This window comes from Benincasa hispida, chromosome 9, assembly GCF_009727055.1.
Source record: "Benincasa hispida cultivar B227 chromosome 9, ASM972705v1, whole genome shotgun sequence".
Classification (NCBI taxonomy): domain Eukaryota; kingdom Viridiplantae; phylum Streptophyta; class Magnoliopsida; order Cucurbitales; family Cucurbitaceae; genus Benincasa; species Benincasa hispida.
In genome coordinates this window covers 77,716,374-77,740,352 of record NC_052357.1, presented here as the reverse complement: position 1 = coordinate 77,740,352, position 23,979 = coordinate 77,716,374, and the positions used below count along the sequence as shown (strand labels likewise).

Here is a 23,979-nt window from a genome sequence, read left to right as displayed (position 1 = left end):
TTTTTTCCTTTTTTTTTTTGACAGTGATAATGTGCTCATATAGGGGTAAATTACAGTGTCAATAATTTTATAGAACTCAATACGAATACAATTCAATTGACGTACAAATGAGTTAACCATATATATGGTTGGAATCTCTCTATTCTTAATTAAACTAAAAAAAAGAATAATAATTTTATAAAATATATATTTGTATATAATTGGTTTATTTAAGACTATAATTGGTATAGTCTAATGCTTCTTAGAAAAAACTGTTCCTAAAGAAAGTTTTGTCCAAGGTGAAATCAAATATGTTTGGTAAAGTTATTATCTACACACAAAAAAAAACCAAAAAACCAAAAAACAAAACAAAACAAAACAAAAACTCGCAGCAAAAATGCACTATTTTCCCTCTAAAAGGCAACTTATGTTTTAAAACAAAAGGCAGTTAAATTAAAACTTGAAACAGAATCCAAATTTCACAAGCTGGCGTCACCGTTTCTTCCCTTTTTTTTTCATCACAAAAATCCGTCGCCGTCAAATTGGCCGTGACGTCCGTCAGCGTTAGGGACACAATCACCTTGCCACGTCCAAACAATGTCTTTCAGCGCCGGTCGAACGTCTTCTTCACAGAACTTCGAATATTCCAGAGTATCGCCGGACGACTTGGAAAATTCTACTATGGAAACTTCCGGCACTATTTCGAAAACCTCCGCCGTTACAGACAGTTTTCCTTTTCGTCCTTCCGTCGGACCTTGGAGCCGGAGTTTGAAATCTTTCACTTCCGATACCTTGAAGCTCAGTCTCTTCGCCACCGTCTCGATCTTTTCCATGATCGTCGATACCGAGCATCTCGATGTGAACATCGATCCTGTCTTCCTTTTGTTCTCGAATAAACTCGACAGATCGAATCCGGACGACATCGACGATATTAATTCGAACGCATTGAAGAATTTTGGCGTCGATAGTTTTGGACTCTCGGAATCGGAATCCTCTGTTTTCGCTGCGATTATTTCCTTCATCGTGAACGAAAGCGATCTCGAGAAATCTCTTCGGAACCAAGGAACTCGCGTGATTGCTCCGATTGTGATTCGTCTTCCTGGATCTACGACGAGAATTTTTGAAATCAATCGCTTCGATTCGGCGGAGAACCATGGCGGACATTCGAATTCGGCCTTGAAAACCTTCTTATACATAGTCATGATGTTCTCATCTTGAAATGGAAGGAATCCTGCCAACAAAACATACAAAATGACACCACAAGACCAGATATCGGCTTTTGCTCCATCGTAGCCCTTTCTTCTTAGTACTTCCGGTGCGACGTAGGCCGGAGTACCGCACTGCGTATGGAGAAGACCGTCGTTCCGTAGTTGTTCCGGTAAAGCGGAGAGTCCAAAGTCAGAGATCTTGAGATCTTCGTTCTCATCCAACAAAAGATTCTCCGGCTTCAAATCGCGGTGAGAAACTCCACGGCTGTGACAGTAATCGACTGCGCTGATTAACTGCTGGAAATACTTCCGAGCCACATCTTCTTTGAGTTTTCCTCTTGCGACTTTGGCAAAAAGTTCACCTCCGCGAACATAATCCATAACGAAGAAGATCTTCGTTTTCGTCGCCATTACTTCCTTCAATTCAACGACGTTCGGATGACGAACAAGACGCATAACGGAGATCTCGCGCTTGATCTGCTCCATCATCCCTTCCTTCTTGACCTGATCCTTATTTAAAACCTTAATCGCTACGCTTTCACCAGACTCCAATTCTTTTCCATAATAGACCTTAGCAAAAGTCCCCTTCCCAAGCAACCTTCCAATCTCATATTTACCAAACAGAACATTCCTCTCCTCCATTAAAACAGAGAATCCACAAACACACACACACACACACACAATTTCAGAAGCAGCAAGGCCAATTCGGAACCTAGATAAGAAAATCACTTACATTCGCGACGGAATCCAGGAAAGGACGGCGTAGATGCTGATTCCGATGGATTCCATCAGTGAGATTTAGAGATGGTGAATGAAATTATAAGAATCGAAGCTTGACAATGGGAGAAATAGTTGACTGAAAGAAGAGAAGAAAACAAGTTGAAAACTGGGAGCCGCCGCGATTTCTGGCGCTTTTCAGGAGCACACAGAAAGGATCCGTTACGATGGGTTTTATATATGAAGGAGAAAACTAACCCATAAACGTCAAATAGATGGAAAGCTACTATTCACACCCCAAATTTCTCACGAAAATACTCTTAAAAAAATTAGGTGTTGTGCATCACAAATTTTATACAAATAAAATGGGTAATAATTAGTTGCAGTCATAATCTCGTACAAATCCCTTTTAATATGGGATAGGGAAAAGATTAAAAAAATTCTTATCTTTTCAAAACAAATATTACCCACGTATTTTGATTGGATGTTGTCTATGAAGCCCGGATTATATCAAGTATTTTTCTAAATAGAAATCTACCCTGGAATAGATTTAAAGAGAAGAGAAAAAAAAAAAAAAAAAAAAAAAAAAAAAAAAAAAAAAAAAATAAGTTTTATTTTTTTTTTACTATGTGTGGAAATACCATTTTTTACGGTTAAAATATTTTCATCTAAATCTTGATACCCTCACAATTACTTTCATTTAAGTTTTACAGTTAACAATTGCATGGATAAGGAATTTAACCTCTAATTTCTAGGTGAAATCTTTGTACCAATTACATTCTAAGCTTACTTTGGTAATTAATGACCTGTTTGGTTGACATTCCAGATTTTGTTCTATGTTTTTAAATTCCTTCTATTTGGCAGATGACCCAAATTCTGTTTTTAAAAGTTGTTTTTCGGATTTTTGGATCCAAACAGTGTAAATTTCTGAAAACAACATTTTTATGTTTTTATTGTATCCAGAATTTAAATTTCAACTTTAAAATGCAGAGTTATATTAAATATAGTTAAAAACATTTAGAAGTATAGTATATGTCATGTTATACCTCAATTCAATTTTTAAAAATTTAAAATATTTATTATGTAATATATTATAAATTAGGTTAAATTCGAAATTCGGTCACTATGGTTTGAATAAAGTTAAAAGTTAGTCCATATGATTTTAAAATTTAGATTTTAGTTCCTATGGTTTGATATAACTTCATATAGTCTCTATGATTTGTTAAATCTTTTTAAATAATCCCTGTCATAGGGACTATCTAGGAAGTTTTTATCATAATTCTAATTTATCATAAGACCTAAATTCTAACTTCTTCCAAACTATAGGGACAAAAAAACTTCAATTTATCCTAGTTTATTGTATATGATGTCATAGTTTATTGTATTTCTCTCTAGAAAAAACTCAAAAACTCAATATTATGTGTACAAATGTGTGACACTACTAGAGTTTTAGTCCAAGTGGGAGTTTGTTGAGTTTTATATCCTAAAACTCGTGCTTTGTAAACAATAAACTTATTTTGTTAATTAATAAAGATGTTATTGAAGTTTGATTCAATAAAGTTGTTATTGAATATATGAATTGTTCATTTCGTCTTAGAAATAATCGAAATTCAATAAACTAAGATTCATGGCTATTACATGAGTACTTGAACTTTATGTGGAGACATAAGAGTGGATCAAGTTCAAGTAAATAGCCAAAATGGTTTATGGTATATGGATAAGATTGAGTACCTTATTCTAGGGACACTATCGGATACGGCCCACTTTGTAGATGTTACAAATGTTGTAAAGTGCTACAAACAAAGAGATCCTGGTTCGTTCATGTGAAGACATGCGAGTGAGGGCATCCCATGCAAAGAGTTTGTATAAGATCGGACCAAAAAATAAGTCACTCTTACTTTATAACATTGTTTATTGTTTAAGACTGACTATTTCAAAGTGGTGACCTAAATAACTTAACCTTAATCCTGATCTAACCATGAATTTCTGTTTATTCGAGATTATCCTTAGATTTGCATGGGTGAGAGTTGGCTCAACAGCGCTGGCTCAATAAGTCTCCCATTTCAGGAGTAAGACTGGATAGATAGTTGGGAACATAGAGTGCAAGATGAAATTCACTCAAACCCGCTGTTAGGGTTAGTAGAGAGGTTGTTCCCTTAAGTACTTATTATGAATCTTGAAGAAGAGGTCTCACCCTCTCATTGGCCCAATAGGGGCTCAGTTTTGATGACTGGATCACAAATCAATTGTTCGTTAGAGGATTAGTGGGACTTAAAGAAAAGAGGTAATCTCGGAGGCAAAACAGCTATTGACCCAATTGTTATTATGAACAACCTGTGGAGTTGACACAATATATCTATAGTGAGGGAGTGCAACTACTGGCCGTGGTTAATTCGATTAAAAAAGTTTAGCCAATTAATCTCGAATCATTGGAGCCCATGATCTGTAGGTCTATTAAGTCCCCTACTAGCTCACAAAGGGAATAAACCTTAGAATAGCGTGATAGTGAATTTGAAATGTTCAAATTCGAATTGAGGGAATTAATAATTATATGCAATATAATTACATGTTTAATTATATTGAATTAAACGAAATTGGAGAAATAGATAATATTTAAATATGATTTAAATATTAATTTCATGAATAGAGATTCGTGGTTGTGATATTGGTGTTTGATTAATTTAATATTTGATATTAAATTTAAATAATTAATTAAATAGCTTAATTGATAAAGAATTAATTATTGAATTAATTTTTGTAAAATTAATGAAATTTCAGATTAATCAAACAATTAGTGTTGAAAATTTGTTTTTAATTTTGAAAAGAATTTTAAAATTAACCATAGAAAAATTGGTTTTGAAAACCCCACTAAAAGTGGAAATTTTCCACTTAGATTAACTCCATGAAATCCACTCAATTGACCAAGTAGCTGCTGTCTTCAAAACATTCAATGTGATTGCATGAAGAGGCTAGATAAAACCAAGCAAATTTGAGCTGAGAGGTGGTCCATGCAACTGGGTTTTCTGTTTTGAGAGAAGAAGAAGTGTTCTTCATTCTCTAGTTGAAGAACCAAGAAAGAATCTCCCTAACTCTTTCTGCGACTTATTTTGAGTCCCACAACTCAAGCTAAGTCTTAGAAAATGGTAGAAAAGATATTTTGATGGTTTACAACCTAGTTGAGGAGATTGAAGCGGATTTCGTGGATTGAAGAAAGTTTTCAAAGGTAATTCTGAAGTCTTCTTTTCATTTGATGAGCTAAAATTGAATTACAGTGCTTAATAATCCTAAATTCTTCCATTGTATGCTTGCTACTTCCAACGGAAATATAACTATGTTTTCATTCAACCCTTGTTTTTAAATTTCTAACAAACAGGCTATAAAATACTCTTTATGTCCTCTGAAACAAATTTTATTGGGAAAATATCAATTTACACTCAAAACTTTGGAAAATTGTTGGAAATAACTTTTTTAGATTCACTTTTCACAACTAACCTGCTTTTTGAAAACTCGTTAAAATAATTTTTTCAGTGCTTCTCAGTCGAGATGGACCACCAAGATTTGTATAAAAATTTATTTTCAAAGAAAAATACTTTTTTGATCCTTATGTTTTGGGTCTAGTTTCTATTTAGTACTAGGTTTCAAAATGTTACACATTTAGTCTTTTTTGGTTTCAATTTAGTCCTAAGTTTCAAAATGCTACAATTTTACCTTTGACATTTGAGTTTTGCTTCAATTTGGTCCCTATGTTTCGAGATTTACACTTTAAACCTTGATTTTTCTTTAAATATTTACTTTCCATCTCTTGGGGTTAATTTATGTTAATAAATTAAAAAATATTAAAAGAATTATAATTAATTAAGTTTCACTATTTTTATCACTTTTAAAATTAAATTTAAAATTTCACTTTTAATTATTTTTAATTAATTAATAGAAATTGACATCAATGATTGAAAAATGAAAAATTTAGGTTAAAATGTAAAATATTGGAATCTAAGGACCAAATTGAAACAAAACTCAAATTTCAAGACTAAAATTTTAATATTTTAAAATATGGATATTAAATTGGAACAAAACTCAAAACTTAAGGAATGAATGTATAACATTTTAAAACTCAAGGAAAATTAGAGTCAAAACTTAGACCAAAAATGTATTATTCTCTATTTTCAACTTATATTCAATGAGACTGAATGAGATTTACGGTATAAATTGATGTATTTAGGAAAGTTCGACATTTAAATTGATAGTTTAGAATTTTAAATTATAATTATTTTAAAGGTTAAACGTATAAATTGATATTTTTGTTTTTTGTTTTAGTTATATAAATTTTAGAAATATATTCATGAGAATTGTTTTTATTATTTTATCAAGTTAAATAAAATAAGTTGAATCAAAATTAACTTATAATAATAATGACTAATTTTATTATTTATTAAAATATGAAGATGATTATTAGCCATTTTAAAACATAATAAACCTAAAATGGAACGAAATTAAACATGGACCAACTTGGTAGTTTAACCAAAATTTATTGAAGGGGTTATGTCTGTGGATCTGGTGTGTACGGCCTATAATAGTAATTTTATTTAATATGTTCTTAAAAAAAAGGTGGATTCATTTATTTCTTAAAAAGGGAAATTTATTTTTTACTTTTTAACCCGTTTTCGAAAACCAAATTAAGTTTTAAAAATTTATATATATTTTGAAGAGTCTAAATACCTCTTTTTATATGACATTTTAATATATTTTCAACATTCTCTTAAATATGTGATAATAAATTATTTGGAATATAACTATATACATTTTGGTTAAGTTTAACAAATATAAATTAAATTAATCGATCATAATACGAAGAGTGGAATCTATCTAAACACGTCTCTATAAAATTAGTTAACAATATTACGTGAATTATAATAATAAAAAAAATTATATATTAGTTCACCGATATATCTTTTTGGTACAAACTATAACACACATCGCTACCAATTTCTCAAACTTGATTATATTAATTTTGTGTCACTGTTACTTTAACGTTGATATTTTATCTTGTGATAAATAGGTCAATAGTTTTTTCTTTTCCGTCGAATAAAAATACTTGAGGACTTGAAAATTGCAGACATTCGCATTTAGTCAAACCATTCCTGGAATAAATACGACAAGTTGGGAACAAAAAGCAACCATAACCGCCAAAAATTAAGGGTTTTTTTTTTTATATAATNTATATATATATATATCCGATGTAGGGAATAATAATATTTTGGTTTAAATTCTATTTTAGTTGCTATATTTTTTGTTTTAATTCATTTTGGTCAATGTAATTTTTAAAATGTTCATTTTAGTTTCTATACTTTTAACTTTGGTTAATTTTGGTCCTTATATTTTTAAGATGTTCATTTGGTCCTTGTACTTTCAACTTTAGTTCGTTTTAATCATTGAACTTTCAAAGAGTGATCATTTTGATCTTTTAAAAATGAAATGAAAATGAAAATGAGGGGGCCAAAATCATCACTTTTTAAAAGTACAAATATCAAAATAAACCAAAGTTGAATGTATAATGACCAAAATGAATATTTTGAAAATATATGGACCATAATGAACTAAAGTTGAAAGTATAGGAACCAAAATGAATATTTTGAAAGTACGACGACTAAAATGAATAAAAACAAAAAATACAAGGATCGAAGTATTTAAACCTAATCAAGGATCTTAAACAAAAAAAATGTAGTAGGTTATTTGACATTTAATGTTAAAAAATCCATTAAACACGCAATTTAAAGTTTATGAAACATATTAGAGATTTTTTAAAGTTGACATAATCATTTGATACAAATTTAAGAATTTAGAGATCAGACTTGTAATTTAACTAAAATACAATTCAATATTGTCTATTAGTTAATAATACAATCTAATCATATCAATAAAGGCCAATTTCTTTAATTTTGTAAAATATATAGAAAGTTGCCATTTGAGCACATGATTGTAACTCCAACCATACTTATGAGAAATTATTACTAAAAATTTGAAGGATACTTATACTTTTCTTTTATATTTCATATAGGCTAGATGAATTAATTCAACTCAACATTTTTTTCTCAATATTATATTTTAGAAGCATTGATTTTTGTGGGGGGAAAAAAGATCACATCAAAGAAAAGGTTATTAGAGAAAAGAAGCCCTACAAAATTAAGGTAGAATGCTAGATGGTTAAGATATCCATCACTTTCACCAATAGTTTTATAATAGAACTATAACCCATGAAATATCTAGACCCACTTTATATTTTCTCCAACTAAACCTCTTTTTTTTTTTTTCCTTTTAATTCATCAAACCTCTGAGATATAATTTTTTAAATTCATTTTTTTTAGTGGAGTTTGGTTTGCTCAACCCATTTAATTTGGCTGCTAGCAATGGTGGCTAACAACCATGAACCAATGTATTCATATACAAACACTACTTGATTATGTCAATATTTTGTACCATACATTTGTTTCATCTACTAATTAATTGTAATCTTCATAGAAAAAAAATATGTTGATTGTGAACAATTGTATAATTTTTAATTATGTTAATTTTTTAAGTACCATATTTGATATTGAACCATATCTAAAAAGAAACTTAGAAGTTATCTGAAATCTTTGAAGATCTATATTTGTCCTAACGTTAACGTATAGACCACAATTGAGATAGTGAATCACAAAATTCTTCAACTTATTACTTTTGATATTATGTTGTAGGGATGATTGATAATTATTTTACTTTTATTCTATGATGAGAAAGAGTGGGGAAAACTAAAAGACAAATTGATTGATATTTTTATTATTGTTTTGTATTTTGGATAAGATTTTAAAATAATATATTTAAAAAGTGGAAAAAAAAAAAACTATGAATTAGCAACTTTATTTTTTTTAATCGGAAATTATATACTTGAATGTTTGCAAATGGACTTTCCTTTTATTTTCTATATTTAAAAATAAGGTATTCCCTGGCTGTCATTTGGTTTTTCGAACTAGATTATTAGTCAAGTATATTGATTGTAAATAAGATCATCTTAAAAAAAATAATAATAAAGTATTAAACAAGTAATTTCGAATTTTAATTTGATTATTATTCATGATACAACGATATTCAAATTAAAGTTTTGTTATATCAAAATTTATATCAAATCATAAAACTTTTTTTTTTAAAGAGAGAACCAAATCATAATTTGTTAAACGGGAACAAATTAATCACAACCACAAAAATGAAGGTCATTATAATAATTATTATTATTTTTCCGGAGGGGTTCCCTAACGATGGTATATAGGAGAGTGGAAATATTTCATGGAAGATCGAACATTCAATTTTAAAGAAAGTCATATCATTTACAATTAAACTCACTTGGCTTTTAACAAATTACTAAACATGTCCCTATTTATAATTCTTAAAAAGCAAGTAACGAGTAACAAAAGACAAATAATAATAATAATAATAACAAATAACAAAAACGTTATCAACTTGAGGCTTAAAAGTATAAAACTTAAAATGAAAAAAAAAAAAAGAAAAAAAAAAGAAAAAGAAAAATAAATTCCAACTATATAAAAAATAAGAAAAATAGTTATAAATGACAAAATTGCTAAAATAGCATAATATCACCGTAAACATCTATCAGTGATATCCATCATTGATAGATGATAATAGTCTATCAATGTCGGTGATATTTTGCTATATTTATAAATATCTTTGATTCATTTAATTATATAATAATAAAAATAAAAATGATTTTGATCAAGAATAAGGTTATGTATATATTTGAATATATTGACCCAGTTCAAAATTTCTATTTAAATTTATTAAAAGAGAAATAAATGCTTTTAAGTTTAGTTGGTTTGTTTATTTTAGTTTTTTCTTCCATCTAATTTAGTCGCGATGGACCCCGTTAGTTAATGAAAAAAAGTCAAAGATTAATGCGTGGAAGTCAAGCATTGGCTGGAAACAAACGGCGATGATCGCGACCGGAGCCTGGGGGATTTGCCGACGGTGGTGATTATTTAGTCTTCAGACCGTTGATTATTCTCAAGTATGACTCTTTTAACTCGACGCGTTTTTTCTTTCACAAGTATCTTTAGCATTTTGATTTTTCTAAATGCTCCTTTAATTAGTTCTCCTTTTTTACTCTTCACACTTTTTTTTTTTAATTATCGATTTATACCCTAAATTTAATCAATTTAAAGAATGATGTAGTACAATTACTAATTCATAATTTTAATATACACGACTCTAAAGTTTATAATTATGAATTGATATTTTCTATTTTTTATAGTAAAACTATTGTTGGGTTGACAATGAGGTATTAAACAACCACCAATCTTGAATGAGAAAGTGCAGGTCAATCGACATTGAGTTAAGCTCAGAACAACGTGCACGCAACATATGCCTATGTAAACTCTCTATTCTTTTAATTTTGCGTGTGAAAATGAGGGATTTCATGTTTAATAGGCCCTAATGAGAGTGGCAATTAATTACATTAATGTTGCGTGTAGAAGTGAGAGATTTTATGTTTAGCGAATTTTGATGGGGTGGAATGAGTGAGGGAGTGAGGATAAAAAAAATTATTGTGAGCTAAACAAAGACGATTCTCTTGGCTTCATCCTTACCCCGCTTACCCTATTTGTATTATTTTTATTATTATTGTAATTATACCTACATAATATTTAAATTTCAAGTTTGATGGTTAATTATTTTATTTATATTGAGAGATTTACAAACAATTAACAATTTTCTTTAAATTTCTACAAAATTTAATGGAAAAATTTCGTTGAGACAAAGAATGAAATGAGAAGTTGAGATGAGGATGTAAAACCATTTCGGTCCGAACCTCGCTATTGCTCCATGGACATATCCCCAAGTACTTCAAATTTAAATGCTTTAATAATCAACTTATAATAAATAATTGATTAAAATATCATTTTTGTTCCAACAAATTCTCAATTCTTTTAATTTTACACGTAGAAATGAGAGATTTCGTGTTTAATAGATCTTAATGAGGGTGGAAATTAATTATATTAGTGTTGCATGTAGAAACGAGGGATTTTGAGGGGTGGAAATGAGGGAGGGAGTGAGGATAAAAAATTGTCATGAGCTAAACAAAGATGATTCCCTTGACCTCACTCTCGCCCCTTTTACCCCATTTGTATTGATTTATTTATTATTTTAATTACGCCTACCTAATATTTAAATTTCAAGTCTAATGGTTAATTATTTTACTTATATTGGGAGATTTATTAATAATTCACAATTTTCTCTAAATCCCTATAAAATTTAGTGAAGGAGTTTGGTGGAGACAAAGAATGAAATGGGAAGTTGAGATGAAGATGTAAAACCATTTTGGTCCCAACTCGCTCTGCTCCATGAACATATACCCATGTACTTCAAATTTAAATGCTTTAATAATCAACTTATAATAAATAATTAGTTAAAACATCATTTTGATCATTGCACTTTGATGGTTGTTTCATTTTAGTTCTCGTATTTTTAAATGTTAAATTTTAGTCTTTGTATTTTCAACAAAGCTTAAAAGTGATCCCTAACTATTAAATTACAATATAAAAATAAGGTGAGTTGGAAAAGAAAAAGGGGCTTTTTGGGGCACAAAGTTGAGATAACATATTTGGAGTTCATATGTCTGTAAAGTTCATATATCTTTTGGAGTTCATATGTTTGTGTTTGGGGTGCAGAGTTATTTGGTCTGAGTTCATATGTCTGTATTTGGGGTGCAGAGTTCATATGTCTAGGTATGTTATGCAGTTTTTTGAAACTTTTTTATTCAATAATATGCTTTTATGATTACTATTTTTATTTTGAAACTTTTTTATTCAACAATCCTACTCATCTTTGTTTGAATGGATTGTAGTTTTTTCTTTCTTTCTTTCTTTCTTTATTTCTTTTTCGAGCAATGAACAACAATTGCTTCATTACATTTCTTGTAGAAATATGTTTAAATAAAATGAGAAACTAAAGCGAAATCAAAACTTTTGATTCTAGCTCATTTTTCTCCATGAATTTCATTATTATTTTCTTCTTCTTCTTCTTCTTCCTATTGTTGTTCTATATTTTTATTATGTTATGATTTTTTTTAATTAAATCTCCACGTCATCGTAACAACCAATGACATGTCACCATATTTCTTCAACAATTTCACTTTCATTTCCTCTAAATTTGGAGATCATTAGAGAACAAATCTCTATTTTTCACTAATTTTTGCTGGAAAATGTTCCAATTTTTTTCTCATTTATTATATATATATATATTTTGTTATATGTTACATATATATTTTTTTTAACTACATACATACTTTTCGTCTAAATATTTTTAACACTCATTTGATATGTGAATTCAATTAAATAAAAATATTTTTTACAAATGTGTACGTATAAATATTGCACTTAATGTAGACAAAATAATATTTTTTTTATATAATCAATAACCCTACAACATACTTTAACAGTTATCAGTCTTATAGTAGTTGGAAGTAGTTATCGAAATTGATTATCGAAGATGATTTTTGCTGGAGTTTGTAATCGGAGATGGTTGTCGGAGCCTGAAGTTGGTCGCGTGAAGGTGTATTGGAGTTGGTTATCGAAGTTTTTTCATCGAAGGTAATTTTCGAATCTTGGGGTTGGTCGAGCGAAAGTGGTCATCAGAGAGAGAAGAGGGAATTTTAGGGAATAGTGAAACTGAGAATGGACTGTCTTTAAATAGAAGAAATTGAAAAAGAAGGGGAAGAGAGAGCTTGATGGAGAAGAAAGATGGGATGGGAGGGGAAGGAGAGAGATTGAAAATAATAACAATCCATTTTTTACACCCAATTTTCTTACTTCGAATTTGTTTAAAACATATTTCACATATGTTACTTTTTTTTACCAATAATTTAATAGTTAGGGATCATTTTGAAACTTTGTTAAAAGTACGATGATCAAAATTGGACATTTAAAAGTACATAAACAAAAAATGAACAACCATGAAACTATAGAGACCAAAATAATATTTTAATCCAAATAATCTATCAGATGATTTAAAAAGTCTAAGCAAATTATATGTATATATGACGAGTTGTTGATAAAAAAAAATGTCTAATAATTATTTAAGTATAATTGGACAAATGTCTTTTTGGGTTGTTTCCAAAAAAAAAAAAAAAATGGGACATGATAAGCACCATTGTTATACGTATACAGAGTCTAAAATTGATGTTCAAAGTGTTGGGAAAAAATGGTATATATAGAACTGAATACACTTGCAAACTGATTACACCTCAATTACTAGAAACAATGTCTTGATGTATAATATTAAACCACAAATGAAAGACAGACGGAGAAACAAGGTTTAGATATGAAAATAACCAAAGACTTTAAAGAACTTCAAAACCTTTGGAGACTCAAAATGTAGTTGAGGCACGTTTCTGTAAGCGTTGTCCTGAGGACAATTATTCGTTTTGCATGGACTACAAGCAGATTATAATGATCATCCCAGCATGATCCAACAACTAACTTTGGTAGAACTGCAATCTCGAACTACTCGAATCTGACAGAATTGTTAGATACTTACTCTCAATTCAATTAAAAAACAAAATTAAAAAAAAAACAAAGAAAGGAGAGAACACTTCATTTGGAATGAGATGGTACAAGTGAAGAACCAAGTTGCGATTTATAGGCTAACAACTCGTGTAACTTTCTAAATTACATAAAATAAAATCAATAAATACAAAAATTGAAAATTTATCAAACTTAACTCAATTGAGTTATTACTTGACAAAGATCGAACATAACTCATTCAAATTGAAAAAACTATATATTAAATTTGCACATGAAACATCATTTGAATTTGAAGTTTCAATTCAATTTAAAAATTTCTAAACAAATGAATTTAATCTACACAATTTTTATGTTTCAAATCTTCATCAAACTTTTACTTTCTTTCACTATATATATCCAACACAAAGTACATAAATTAAAATAGACACAATCTAACAACAATAATATAAATGGACGATTAAAATAAAACAAACAAAACTCAAAAGTATATAAACCAAAATAGTATATAATAAATTTAGAGTTTAATGACAAACATTATTGTAATTCAAGATGTATAAGGCTTAGATTGAAAGTCCTATGATGTGACTATAATTGTGACCATTTTATTATTTTTCTTAACAACTTTTCTTTTTTTGTTTTAAATTCTGACATTTGAAATAATAATTTGATATTGTGTCCAATAAACCTTAACCGGTTACTACTCTCTGCTCGAATCAATTGATCGAATATTAATTAGTTTCTTTATACATAGCTTTAGTTTATGTTTCATTTGTGTCAAAAGAAAAAGAAAAAGAAAAAGAAAAAGAAAAAGAAAGGAAATGTTTGATTAAAATTATCATTTTTTTTTCCTGCTTTTTCTTTTTGGTGTTTTCCATATTTTGAGGAAACGGGAGGAAGGAAAGCGCCCCGTTGCGTCGAAGGGGCATATTTGGAATTAGAAAAAAATAAAATAAATTAGGTCCCACAGGGCGCGGCCATCGCATTGATAAAGATTACCCCAGCGCTTGTCTGCTCCACTAAAATACTTTTTTCCCCTAATTTTGTGTTTATTCGATTTAATTTTTAATTTTTAATTTTTAAAATGTTATACATTTCATCCTTAAATTTTGAGTTTGATTTCAATTTAGTAATATTACAATCTTATCCTTGATATTTGAGTATTACTCCAATTTGATAATTAAATTTTAAGATTTATACTTTTAATCTCGATTATTCATCAATATTTATTTTCCATCCTTAATATTAATATTGATGTTAATAAATTTAAAATCATTAAAATAATTATAATTAATTAAGTTTCACTAATTTTTTTTATCAATTTTAAAATTAAATTCAAATTTTCACTTCATAGTGAGTATTTAATAAAATCGATGTTAAAAATGTAAAATCTTGAAACATAAAAACCAAATTGAAACAAGACTCAAATCTTAAGGCAAAATTAACATTTTGAAACTTATAGGCTAAGTTGAAACAAAATTCAAAACTTAAGGAGGTAATATTTGACCGGGATAACAAATAAAAACTAAACCCAAATTCTAAAGCCTAGTTTTGTCTCTTCTTTTTTTTTCTTTCTTTTCTCTCTATTTTTTTCATTTTTATAAAATATTATTATTATTATTTTATAGTATTCATGTATAATCATTGTACATTTTTAAAATTTTTAATGATAATAATAATAATAATAATAATAATAATAGCGAATACCCAATACCCAATATAAGAATTTAAAATAGAGTTGTTCCAATGATTATCCACCATGATCATGGCCAATTTTGGTTTTGGTTTTCTTTATGCCAAAAAAAAAAAAGAAAAAAATTATAGTGAGGAATCTATGCCCATTTTTAATGGAAGGCAGCTTCAACAATTAATTATATATATGTGTTTTAAATGTGTTAATTTTATAGATATGTATGAAAATGTCTCTAAAATATCAATGCAAATTAATATTTTTAGAAAAGTTATAAAAAGAAAAATTCAAAATAACTTATTTAAATAAATATTTCAGGTTGGTAAGAGGAATGAAAATGTTGCATCAGTGTCATTTTATTGCCTATTTTACGTGTTTTACGGATTTTTACTATATAATAAAAATGTTGATATTCATCTCTTATATTGATGTCAAATCATAAAGTATAAAAATGTCGATAAGATGCGTCAATATAAGTTTAATAATATTTATTCACTCTTTAATCTTTGTCAGACTATGCATTTAATTCTACTAATAATGGCAACCCATGAGCTATAATATTATATAATCAAGGTGTGAGAGCCTAGGTTACTCAAGCAAGAGTGACGGAACTATCTTTAATTGAAATGTTACACTATGTAATATAATTTAAAATGAAGAAGAAAGGACTATGTAATATAATTTACTTGAGTCTAATTGCTCAATATCTTTCTAATAACGCGTGCTCTAAAAGAATCCTAAAAATCTGAACTGATTTGCTTGTGTGAAATGTTGTTCTTTTTTGTTTTGCAGTGTGGATTTCTCCAGCTAGTTCTTCTAATACCATTTCTTTTCCAAACAAAATGATCTGAATTTCCTTAATATTAAGCATTTTTATATGAAATGTGAATGTGAAGTTTAATCCTTGATGAATGAAATAGGAGTTGAAATCAATGTCTTAAATATTGGTATTCTTGATTTGCTTATCTTGTTTAAGCTATACTAGTTGTAATTGTTTCTTCAACTCAACCAAATTTCTCCTATATATGGTTGGAAATTTATTATGAATGCTTTGTTTAACCCAAAAGTAGATTTAAAAAATGTAGTTAAATAAAAAAGAATCACATTAATCCTTTCGTGGTCGATTAAATTATATCTCAAATGTTGCTGACATATTGTATTATACAAAATGTGAAGAGATGTTTGTGTGATTGTAAGTATTCTTTTGAATCGTAGACAGCTCCCATTAATGATGGCATTCTGAATGGAGTTATTCGTCAATTAGTCATCGAGTATGTCCTAACTATTTCGAATCTTTATATTATTATTTATGTCTTATCTTAGATTTTCATTTTTAGTTTCTAAGATGTACTTCTTTAAAGAAAGTATCATATATATGAAGTCTGTTTTGGTATTTATACTATATACCTAATTTAAGGGTAGTGTAAGGTTAAAAAATATAGCTCAAATTTATGTTTCTTATTAAGAAAAAGTGAGTAAGTCTATTCTAATATAGATCAACTAATGAAATCTGCCTGATTTATAATCATTGATCATTAATTTTTAGTCTAGATAACTTGGCAGTTCACATTTTTAACCGAGGCCTTTCTAACTCCCATGCCAAATTTCCATTATGTAGAAAATGATAATATTTATTTTATCTGTGAACTTATAATTTGTGAAGGTAAATGTGGCTTTTTCTCTTTGGATTTTATTAGGAGCTTGTTGAAGTTGGTCTTGTGTGTTTTGTGGCATGTTTGGTTGCTTTTATTTGTTATATTCTTGACATTTTAAGATATTTTGTAAATACTTTCTATTTTCTTGTGAAGTCTTTGCATGGTTTTTTAGGATTTTTTTTTTCTTTTAAGTTTGTATTCCATTTTGATCTAAAAAATATTCAAGATCTCTATGTAAAGTTTCTTGATTTGATAGATTGTGATATTTTTCGATAGTTTCTTCAATCTCACCCCATGTAACAACTTACTCATTCAATTTCCTTATTGAAGGTCTTAGACTTTCCATAACGTTTTCTTAACACTATTAAAAATGTTATAAAAAATCAATTTTCGATAGCGTAAATGTAATGTTGTGGAAACTTTTCATATCGTTTATGAAAAATGCTATAAAAGTCTTTTATAATATTTTTCATAGCAGTAAAAAACCCTATAAAAGACATTTTATAATATTTTTTATAGCGATAAAAAATGTTATAAAAGACTTTTTATAGCGTTTTTAGCATGTTGTAATAGTCTATGTTATTGAAAGTCCCCAACATTTCATAGCATTTATTTAATGTTATGAAAATGCTATAAAAGACTATCTATTGCATAATTTTAATGCTATTGCATAATTTTAATGCTATGATTGATTTTTAATAGATTTTTCATAATAGTAAACTTGTTGCAATGTTGGTTTTATGCATGTTTTTATAGCTTTTTAAAATGTTATTGTACATTTTTATAACGCCTATTTATTATTAAAAATAGTTAGAATCGTAAACTTATAACTTTAGTGTCACAAATAATTGCATTTGCATTATTTAAAATATCATATAAAACTATTTAATTTCAAGCTAACTTAATACATCATGTTTGTTTACAGCTAAAATAAACCATAAATATCCAACAAGTAATTGGCATAAAAAAATTGGTTAAAATATATAGGGTAGAGCATAAGTATAAAATACACGAAGTTAAGTGAGTTTTTATCCCCACTTGACATATTTAGTCAATTCAAATTTTGATTTGTTGACTACTAGTTCATGAATTTAATTTAAGATTCTACTTTAAAGACGGCAAAAATATCCACGAACTATATATTTTAATTTTCATGTTAAATATACTAAGTTAAAAAAAATGCATCACTTATTAAAATCTCCAAACCAATAGTATCTTAAATCATATTGAAGGTGTAGCAAGGCATATCATGTTATCTTTCAAATAGAATCATGCAACAAAAGTGAAAAACATGTACATCCTAAATTGGAAATTTCAAACAAACAAGTAAATTACAAACACAACAAGAGTCTTTTTAAAAAAAATTCACAAGAAATGAATGGAATTATCTCCCAATTTATATACCTGTCACCTAAAAGTTAACAACAAAAAACTTATATAATTTGAATAAAACTAGTGAAAAGAAGCTAACAGAAAATACCAATATCAAGAAACATGGAGTAATAATAAGATAAACGGCCAAACCTTGTGAAACAAACTTCTACTATATGACATGAGGGAGGCAACTGAAGGAATCCGACAAATATATGAAACTTGTATAACTAAGAGAACAATTACTTGCCACTGCTTCATTTTGAATGCTTGAACAAAGATGAATGCTTTTTCCAGTCTAGTGCCAACTTAAAAATCAAAATAGAGACTCCAAAACCCGTGATCAATAAAAAATCATTTTAAAAAATATAAAATGAAATGACTCAAAAATACTTAAACCAAAGTTTACGAACAAACCTCGACTTCCCAATAATTTCACATGAAAACGGAAGAACAAAAGCACATTAAGAATTAGTGTATAGTTTTGGAGATAGGGAATGCAAATGAGGATTTGCTTTACCAATCGAAAAAAATCTTGTTAAACACTCTACAACAACCGGTCAAAATGTTTTTTTGTTTGGAGGACAAGTTACTTCTAACATCTACTCTATCTAATTTAGGATTGGAGAAAAAGATTTGGTGGATTATCACAGTTGTTGATTAGAATCAAACTCTAGATTGTGAAAACCAGAGTGAATCACAAGTTTGAGAAGAACATAATCAAACTCTGTTATTCACAAACTTGTTCTTCACTTTTCAATCTAAACAAAATTGGTAATCGGGCCAATGTGAGAAAATGAAGAAATGGGAAAATGGGTCACATTTTAGTCTTCCTGTTGGGTGCAAATTTATATTTAAAACGGTCCATTGATTATTTTTAAAACGGTCCATTAATTAATTTTAAAACGGTCCGTTGATTATATTTAAAACGGTCTGTTGATTAATTTTAAAACAATCCGTTGATTATTTTTAAAACGGTCTGTTTCGATGCTGAAGACCTATAAAAGGTGAGGCCTTCAGCAGTTCGTTATACACAGAATTTATTTTCTTAATTCCCACTTCATTTTCATCTCCTCCTCCATCTTAGTTTTCCGATCAGTGAGTTTAGAAAGGGTGTACGTTCCGATCGGTAACGGTGCATTTCTAATCGGTTTTCATTTGGTTGTTTTTTCCCGGGGACGACGTGACAATTTTCAGATCTGCTTGCACACTTGGGCAGAGCCGCGAGCTCTGTGACTCAGCCTATAATGAGTTTCTGTTTTGTAGGTCTTAACCGTCGTGCCTTGACGGTTTACAGTTCGTCATTCTGAGGGCCCTGCCATTTCCAACAATAATTTTAAGACGTTTACACATCATCAATGGCCCTCAGTAGCAACAATGAGATATCTGATCTCAACCGTCCATTCTGGTTCAAAGGAGCGAACTTCAAGCGCTGGAAGCAAAAGATGCTATTCTTCCTCACCATCAAGAAAGTTGTCGAAACTTGTACCAGCGTTAAGCCGATCGTCCCTTTAGAAGAACCAACTGAACAACAGATAAAAGAAGCTGCTGACTGGGAGGAGAAAGACTTTCTATGTAAGAATTTCATTTTAAATGGTTTGACTGATGATCTGTATGACTACTACAGTACAATGAAGATAACGAAGGAGGTTTGGGATGCCCTGCAAAAGAAGTATGACATCGAGGAAGTCGGGTCGAAGAAATATGCGGTTAGCCGTTATCTCAAGTTTCAGATGACGAATGACAAATCCGTGGAGGCCCAATCCCATGAACTCTAGAAGATAGCCCACGAGATAATTATTGAAAGTATGCCTTTAGACGAACAATTCAAAGTTGTTGTTATTATTGATAAACTGCCCCCCTTATGGAAGGACTTTAAGAACACTTTGAGGCATAAGACCAAGGAGTTCTCCTTGGACAGTCTTATAACCCGGCTAAGGATCGAGGAAGAAGCCCGAAAGAAGGACCAGAGGGAGGAGGTGAATGCAGTACCTAGGAAACTCACCTCTGCCATGGTAAAACCTGATTAAAAAAAAAAAACTAAGAGGACAAAGAAGAAAGGTCAGAATTGTGGCTCCAGCAACCAGAACCAACAGAAAAACAGAAGCCCCCTTCAAGAGGAACGGTACAGTTCCTCTACTTTAATTGTAATAAACCTGGGCACATGGCTAGGAACTGTAGGAACAGGCGTTGTCCTACTGGTCAGGCGAACCTAACAGAAGAACCGTTAGTCACTATGATCACAGAAGTAAATGTGATCAGTGGTTGTGAAGGGTAGTGGATAGACACTGGTGCGACGCACCATGTCTGTCACGACCCTAGTCTATTTAAAACTTATACTGAAACTAAGGATAAGAATATTCTGTTGGGAGATTACCACTCCACGAAAGTTGTTGGAACCGGCGAGGTGGAACTGAAGTTTACCTCTAGGAAGACTCTCACGTTGAAGGACGTTCTGCACACTATGGAGATACGAAAGAATTTTGTTTCGAGCTATCTCCTCAACAAAGTCATGTTTACTCAAACTATAAGGGCAGACCTATATACTCTTACAAAAATAATGTATTTGTAGGGAAAGGGTATGCAATTGAGGGAATGTTCAAATTAAATCTAGACCTTAATAAAATGAAATCTTCTGTGTATATGTTGTGTTCTATGAATATTTTGCATGCTAGACTTTGTCATGTGAATAAGAATTAATTAGTAACATGATTAGACTGGAAATGATACCTAAGTTATCAACGAATGATTTTGATAAATGCGAGTATTATAGTCAGGCTAAAATTACTAAAACTTCGCATAAATCTGTACTTAGGAATTTTGAACCTAGATTTGATTCATTCTGATGTCTGTGAATTTGATGGCATATTGATTAGGAACAGTAAAAGATATTTCATTACTTTTATTAACGATTGCTCTTATTTTATTTTTGTATACCTGCTGAAAAACAAAAGTGATACTTTTGATGCCTTCAAACTTTTTGTTTCTAAAATAGAGAATCAGTTTAATAGAAAAGTTAAAAGACTTCGTAGTTATACGGGAACCGAGTACAACTCAGACAGTTTTAATGAATTCTTTAACTCAGATGGAATAATACACGAAAAGACCTCACCTTATTCTCATAAATGAACGAAAAAGCCGAAAGGGAAAATAGAACTTTAGTTGAGCTAGTAGTTGCTATTTTACTTAGTTCAAGAGCCGCGTCTTATTGGTGGGGTGAAATCATCCTTACCATGTGTTATGTCTTAAATAGAATCCCGAAATCTAAAAATAAAACTTCACCTTACGAAATTCTCAAGAATAAGAAACCAAACTTGTCTACTTTAAAACATGGGGTTGTCTAGCCTTTGTAAGGATTCCTGACCCAAAAAGGAGAAAGTTGGCTAGTAGAGCTTACGAGTGTGTCTTTATAAGTTATGCCTTAAATAGTGAAGCCTACAGATTCAATGATCTAGTGAACCAAGTGATCATTGAGTCAAATGATGCCGACTTCTTTGAAGATAGATTTCCTTTTAAATCAAGGAATAGTGGGGGCTCTGGTTCAAGTGGTATAACCCTAGTTAGAAATCCTAACCCTAAAGAGGAAACTGACCCAAAACCTAGAAGAAGCAAAAGAGCTAGAACCGCCAAAGATTTCGGAAATGACTTCCTGACCTACAATGTAGAAGAAGACCCTAAAGATCTAAGAGTTGCCCTGTCCTCAGTAGATGCCAACCTATGGCAAGAAGCCATAAATGATGAGATTGACTCACTTGAGTCAAATAGGACTTGGCACTTAGTAGATCTACCCCTAGGATGTAAGGCAATAGTGTGTAAATGGATCTTAAGGAGGAAACTTAGACTTGATGGGATTGTCAACAAATTTAAAGCCAGGTTAGTAGCGAAGGGCTTTAGACAGAGAGAAAACGTAGATTTCTTTGACACCTTCTCCCCTGTCACTAGAATTACCTCTATCTGTGTCCTGTTCTCTCTTGCTGCCCTTTATAACCTCGTAGTACATCAAATGGATGTAAAAACTGCTTTCCTAAATGGTGAACTTGAAGAAGAGATTTACATGGAACAACCTGAGGGTTTTGTTGTCCATGGTCAAGAAAATAAGGTGTGTAAATTAGACAAATCTCTCTATGGACTAAAACAAGCTCCTAAGCAATGGTATGAAAAATTTGACAACCTTATCCTATCTAAAGGTTTCAAGGTCAATGAAAGTGACAAATGCATCTATCATAAGTTTGATAATAACCTCTGCACTATTTTGTGTCTATATGTAGATGATTTATTGATCTTTGGGTCGAACTTGCACGTCATAAATGATGTAAAATAAATATCGAGTGCAAACTTCGACATGAAAGACTTAGGAGAAGCTAGTGTAATCTTAGGCATAAAAGTAAATAGGTCTGAAAAGGGAATTTCTTTAGATCAATCTCATTATATAGAAAAGATTCTAAAGAAATATAATTACTTTGAGTGTAAACCAACCTGTACTCCTTATGACCCTAGTGTCAAGTTGTTCAAGAACACTGGTGACAGTGTTAATCAATCTGAATATGCGAGCATCATAAACAGTCTTAGATACGCTACCGATTGCACTAGGCCTGACATAGCTTATGCTGTAGAACTACTTTGCAGGTTTACAAGTAGGCCTATTAAAGAGCATTGGGATGCTATAGAAAGGGTCATGAGATACTTAAAGAAAACCCAAAATCTAGGATTACATTATCAAAAGTTTCCTACTGTCCTGGAAGGGTTCAGCGATGCTGATTGGAACTCTCTTTCGGATGATTCAAAGGCTACAAGTGGCTATATCTTTAATATAACTAGTGAAGCTATCTCTTGGAAGTCCAAGAAACAGACTATTTTAGCTCAATCTACGATGGAGTCAGAAATGATAGCACTAGCGAGGTTGGCTTAGAAGTCTGCTATCAGAGATTCTCTTATGGAAAAAGTTGGTACCAGCCATATTGATCCATTGCGATAGTACTGTAGCAATCGCAAAAGTTCAGAACCGTTACTACAACGGAAAGAGACGTCAAAGACGTCGTAAGCACAGTACCATTAGAAAGTTTCTCACTACTGGTGCAGTTAGAGTAGATCACACACAGACTGATGAAAATTTGGCAGATCCTTTGACGAAAGGACTGGCCAGAGAAAAAGTTTTTAGAACCTCAGAAAGGATGGGACTTATGCCTATCGAAAAATGAATCATAATGAGGAAAACCCAACCTGTAGACTGGAGATCCCAAAAAATAGGTTCAACAGGTAATAACTGATCACGAGTGATATATAGTGAATCATGCTAAACCAAACACAGAGTTCCATTCCTATGACTTAAAGTCTGAGCATGATATCCTGAAGTGTAAGAAAGGTCGAACTCAGTTCTTAATGAGATCTATACTTGATGACAAGTGGGGTACCCAGCTACGGGAGTACCTTTGATAAACTCGCCTGTGTGAATATGGAAGTGAGGACCGCTTCCTATGGAGTTTATAGGCAAACTCTCTAGAGCATTCACTAAACCGGGATTCGCGTGCTAGGCCTTAAAAGCACGAGCTTTCATACTACACCTTATCAACAATCTGTGTAAGATGTTGTTTGAGATAGAGTTCAAAATCAAGTGTTACTCTAGTATATTCTGAATCATTTACACTATGTAAAGGTTCAAGTCGTAAGACACCTTTGCTTATGCATAGTGTTGTATAGACTGAAACTGCTGGATGAAAATCTTTCCTCTCTTTTCGTTTTGTTTAAATTTTCAGGTGGGGGATTGTTGGGTACAAATTTATATTTAAAACGATCCATTG

General features: G+C 30.4%; 1 protein-coding gene across 1 annotated transcript; it reads right to left on the bottom strand.

Moving 5' to 3' along the window:
• Positions 1-355: 355 nt before the first annotated feature.
• On the bottom strand, positions 356-2,181 carry LOC120086428 (CBL-interacting serine/threonine-protein kinase 5-like). The gene has a single exon (XM_039043070.1). It carries the CDS (start codon positions 1,827-1,829, stop codon positions 498-500), a length of 1,332 nt encoding a protein of 443 aa, XP_038898998.1. The 5' UTR covers positions 1,830-2,181; the 3' UTR covers positions 356-497.
• Positions 2,182-23,979: the final 21,798 nt, after the last annotated feature.

Excerpts from the sequence above, each read along its gene's own strand:
- LOC120086428 (XM_039043070.1), bottom strand. The coding sequence starts at position 1,829 with ATGGAGGAGAGGAATGTTCTGTTTGGTAAATATGAGATTGGAAGGTTG.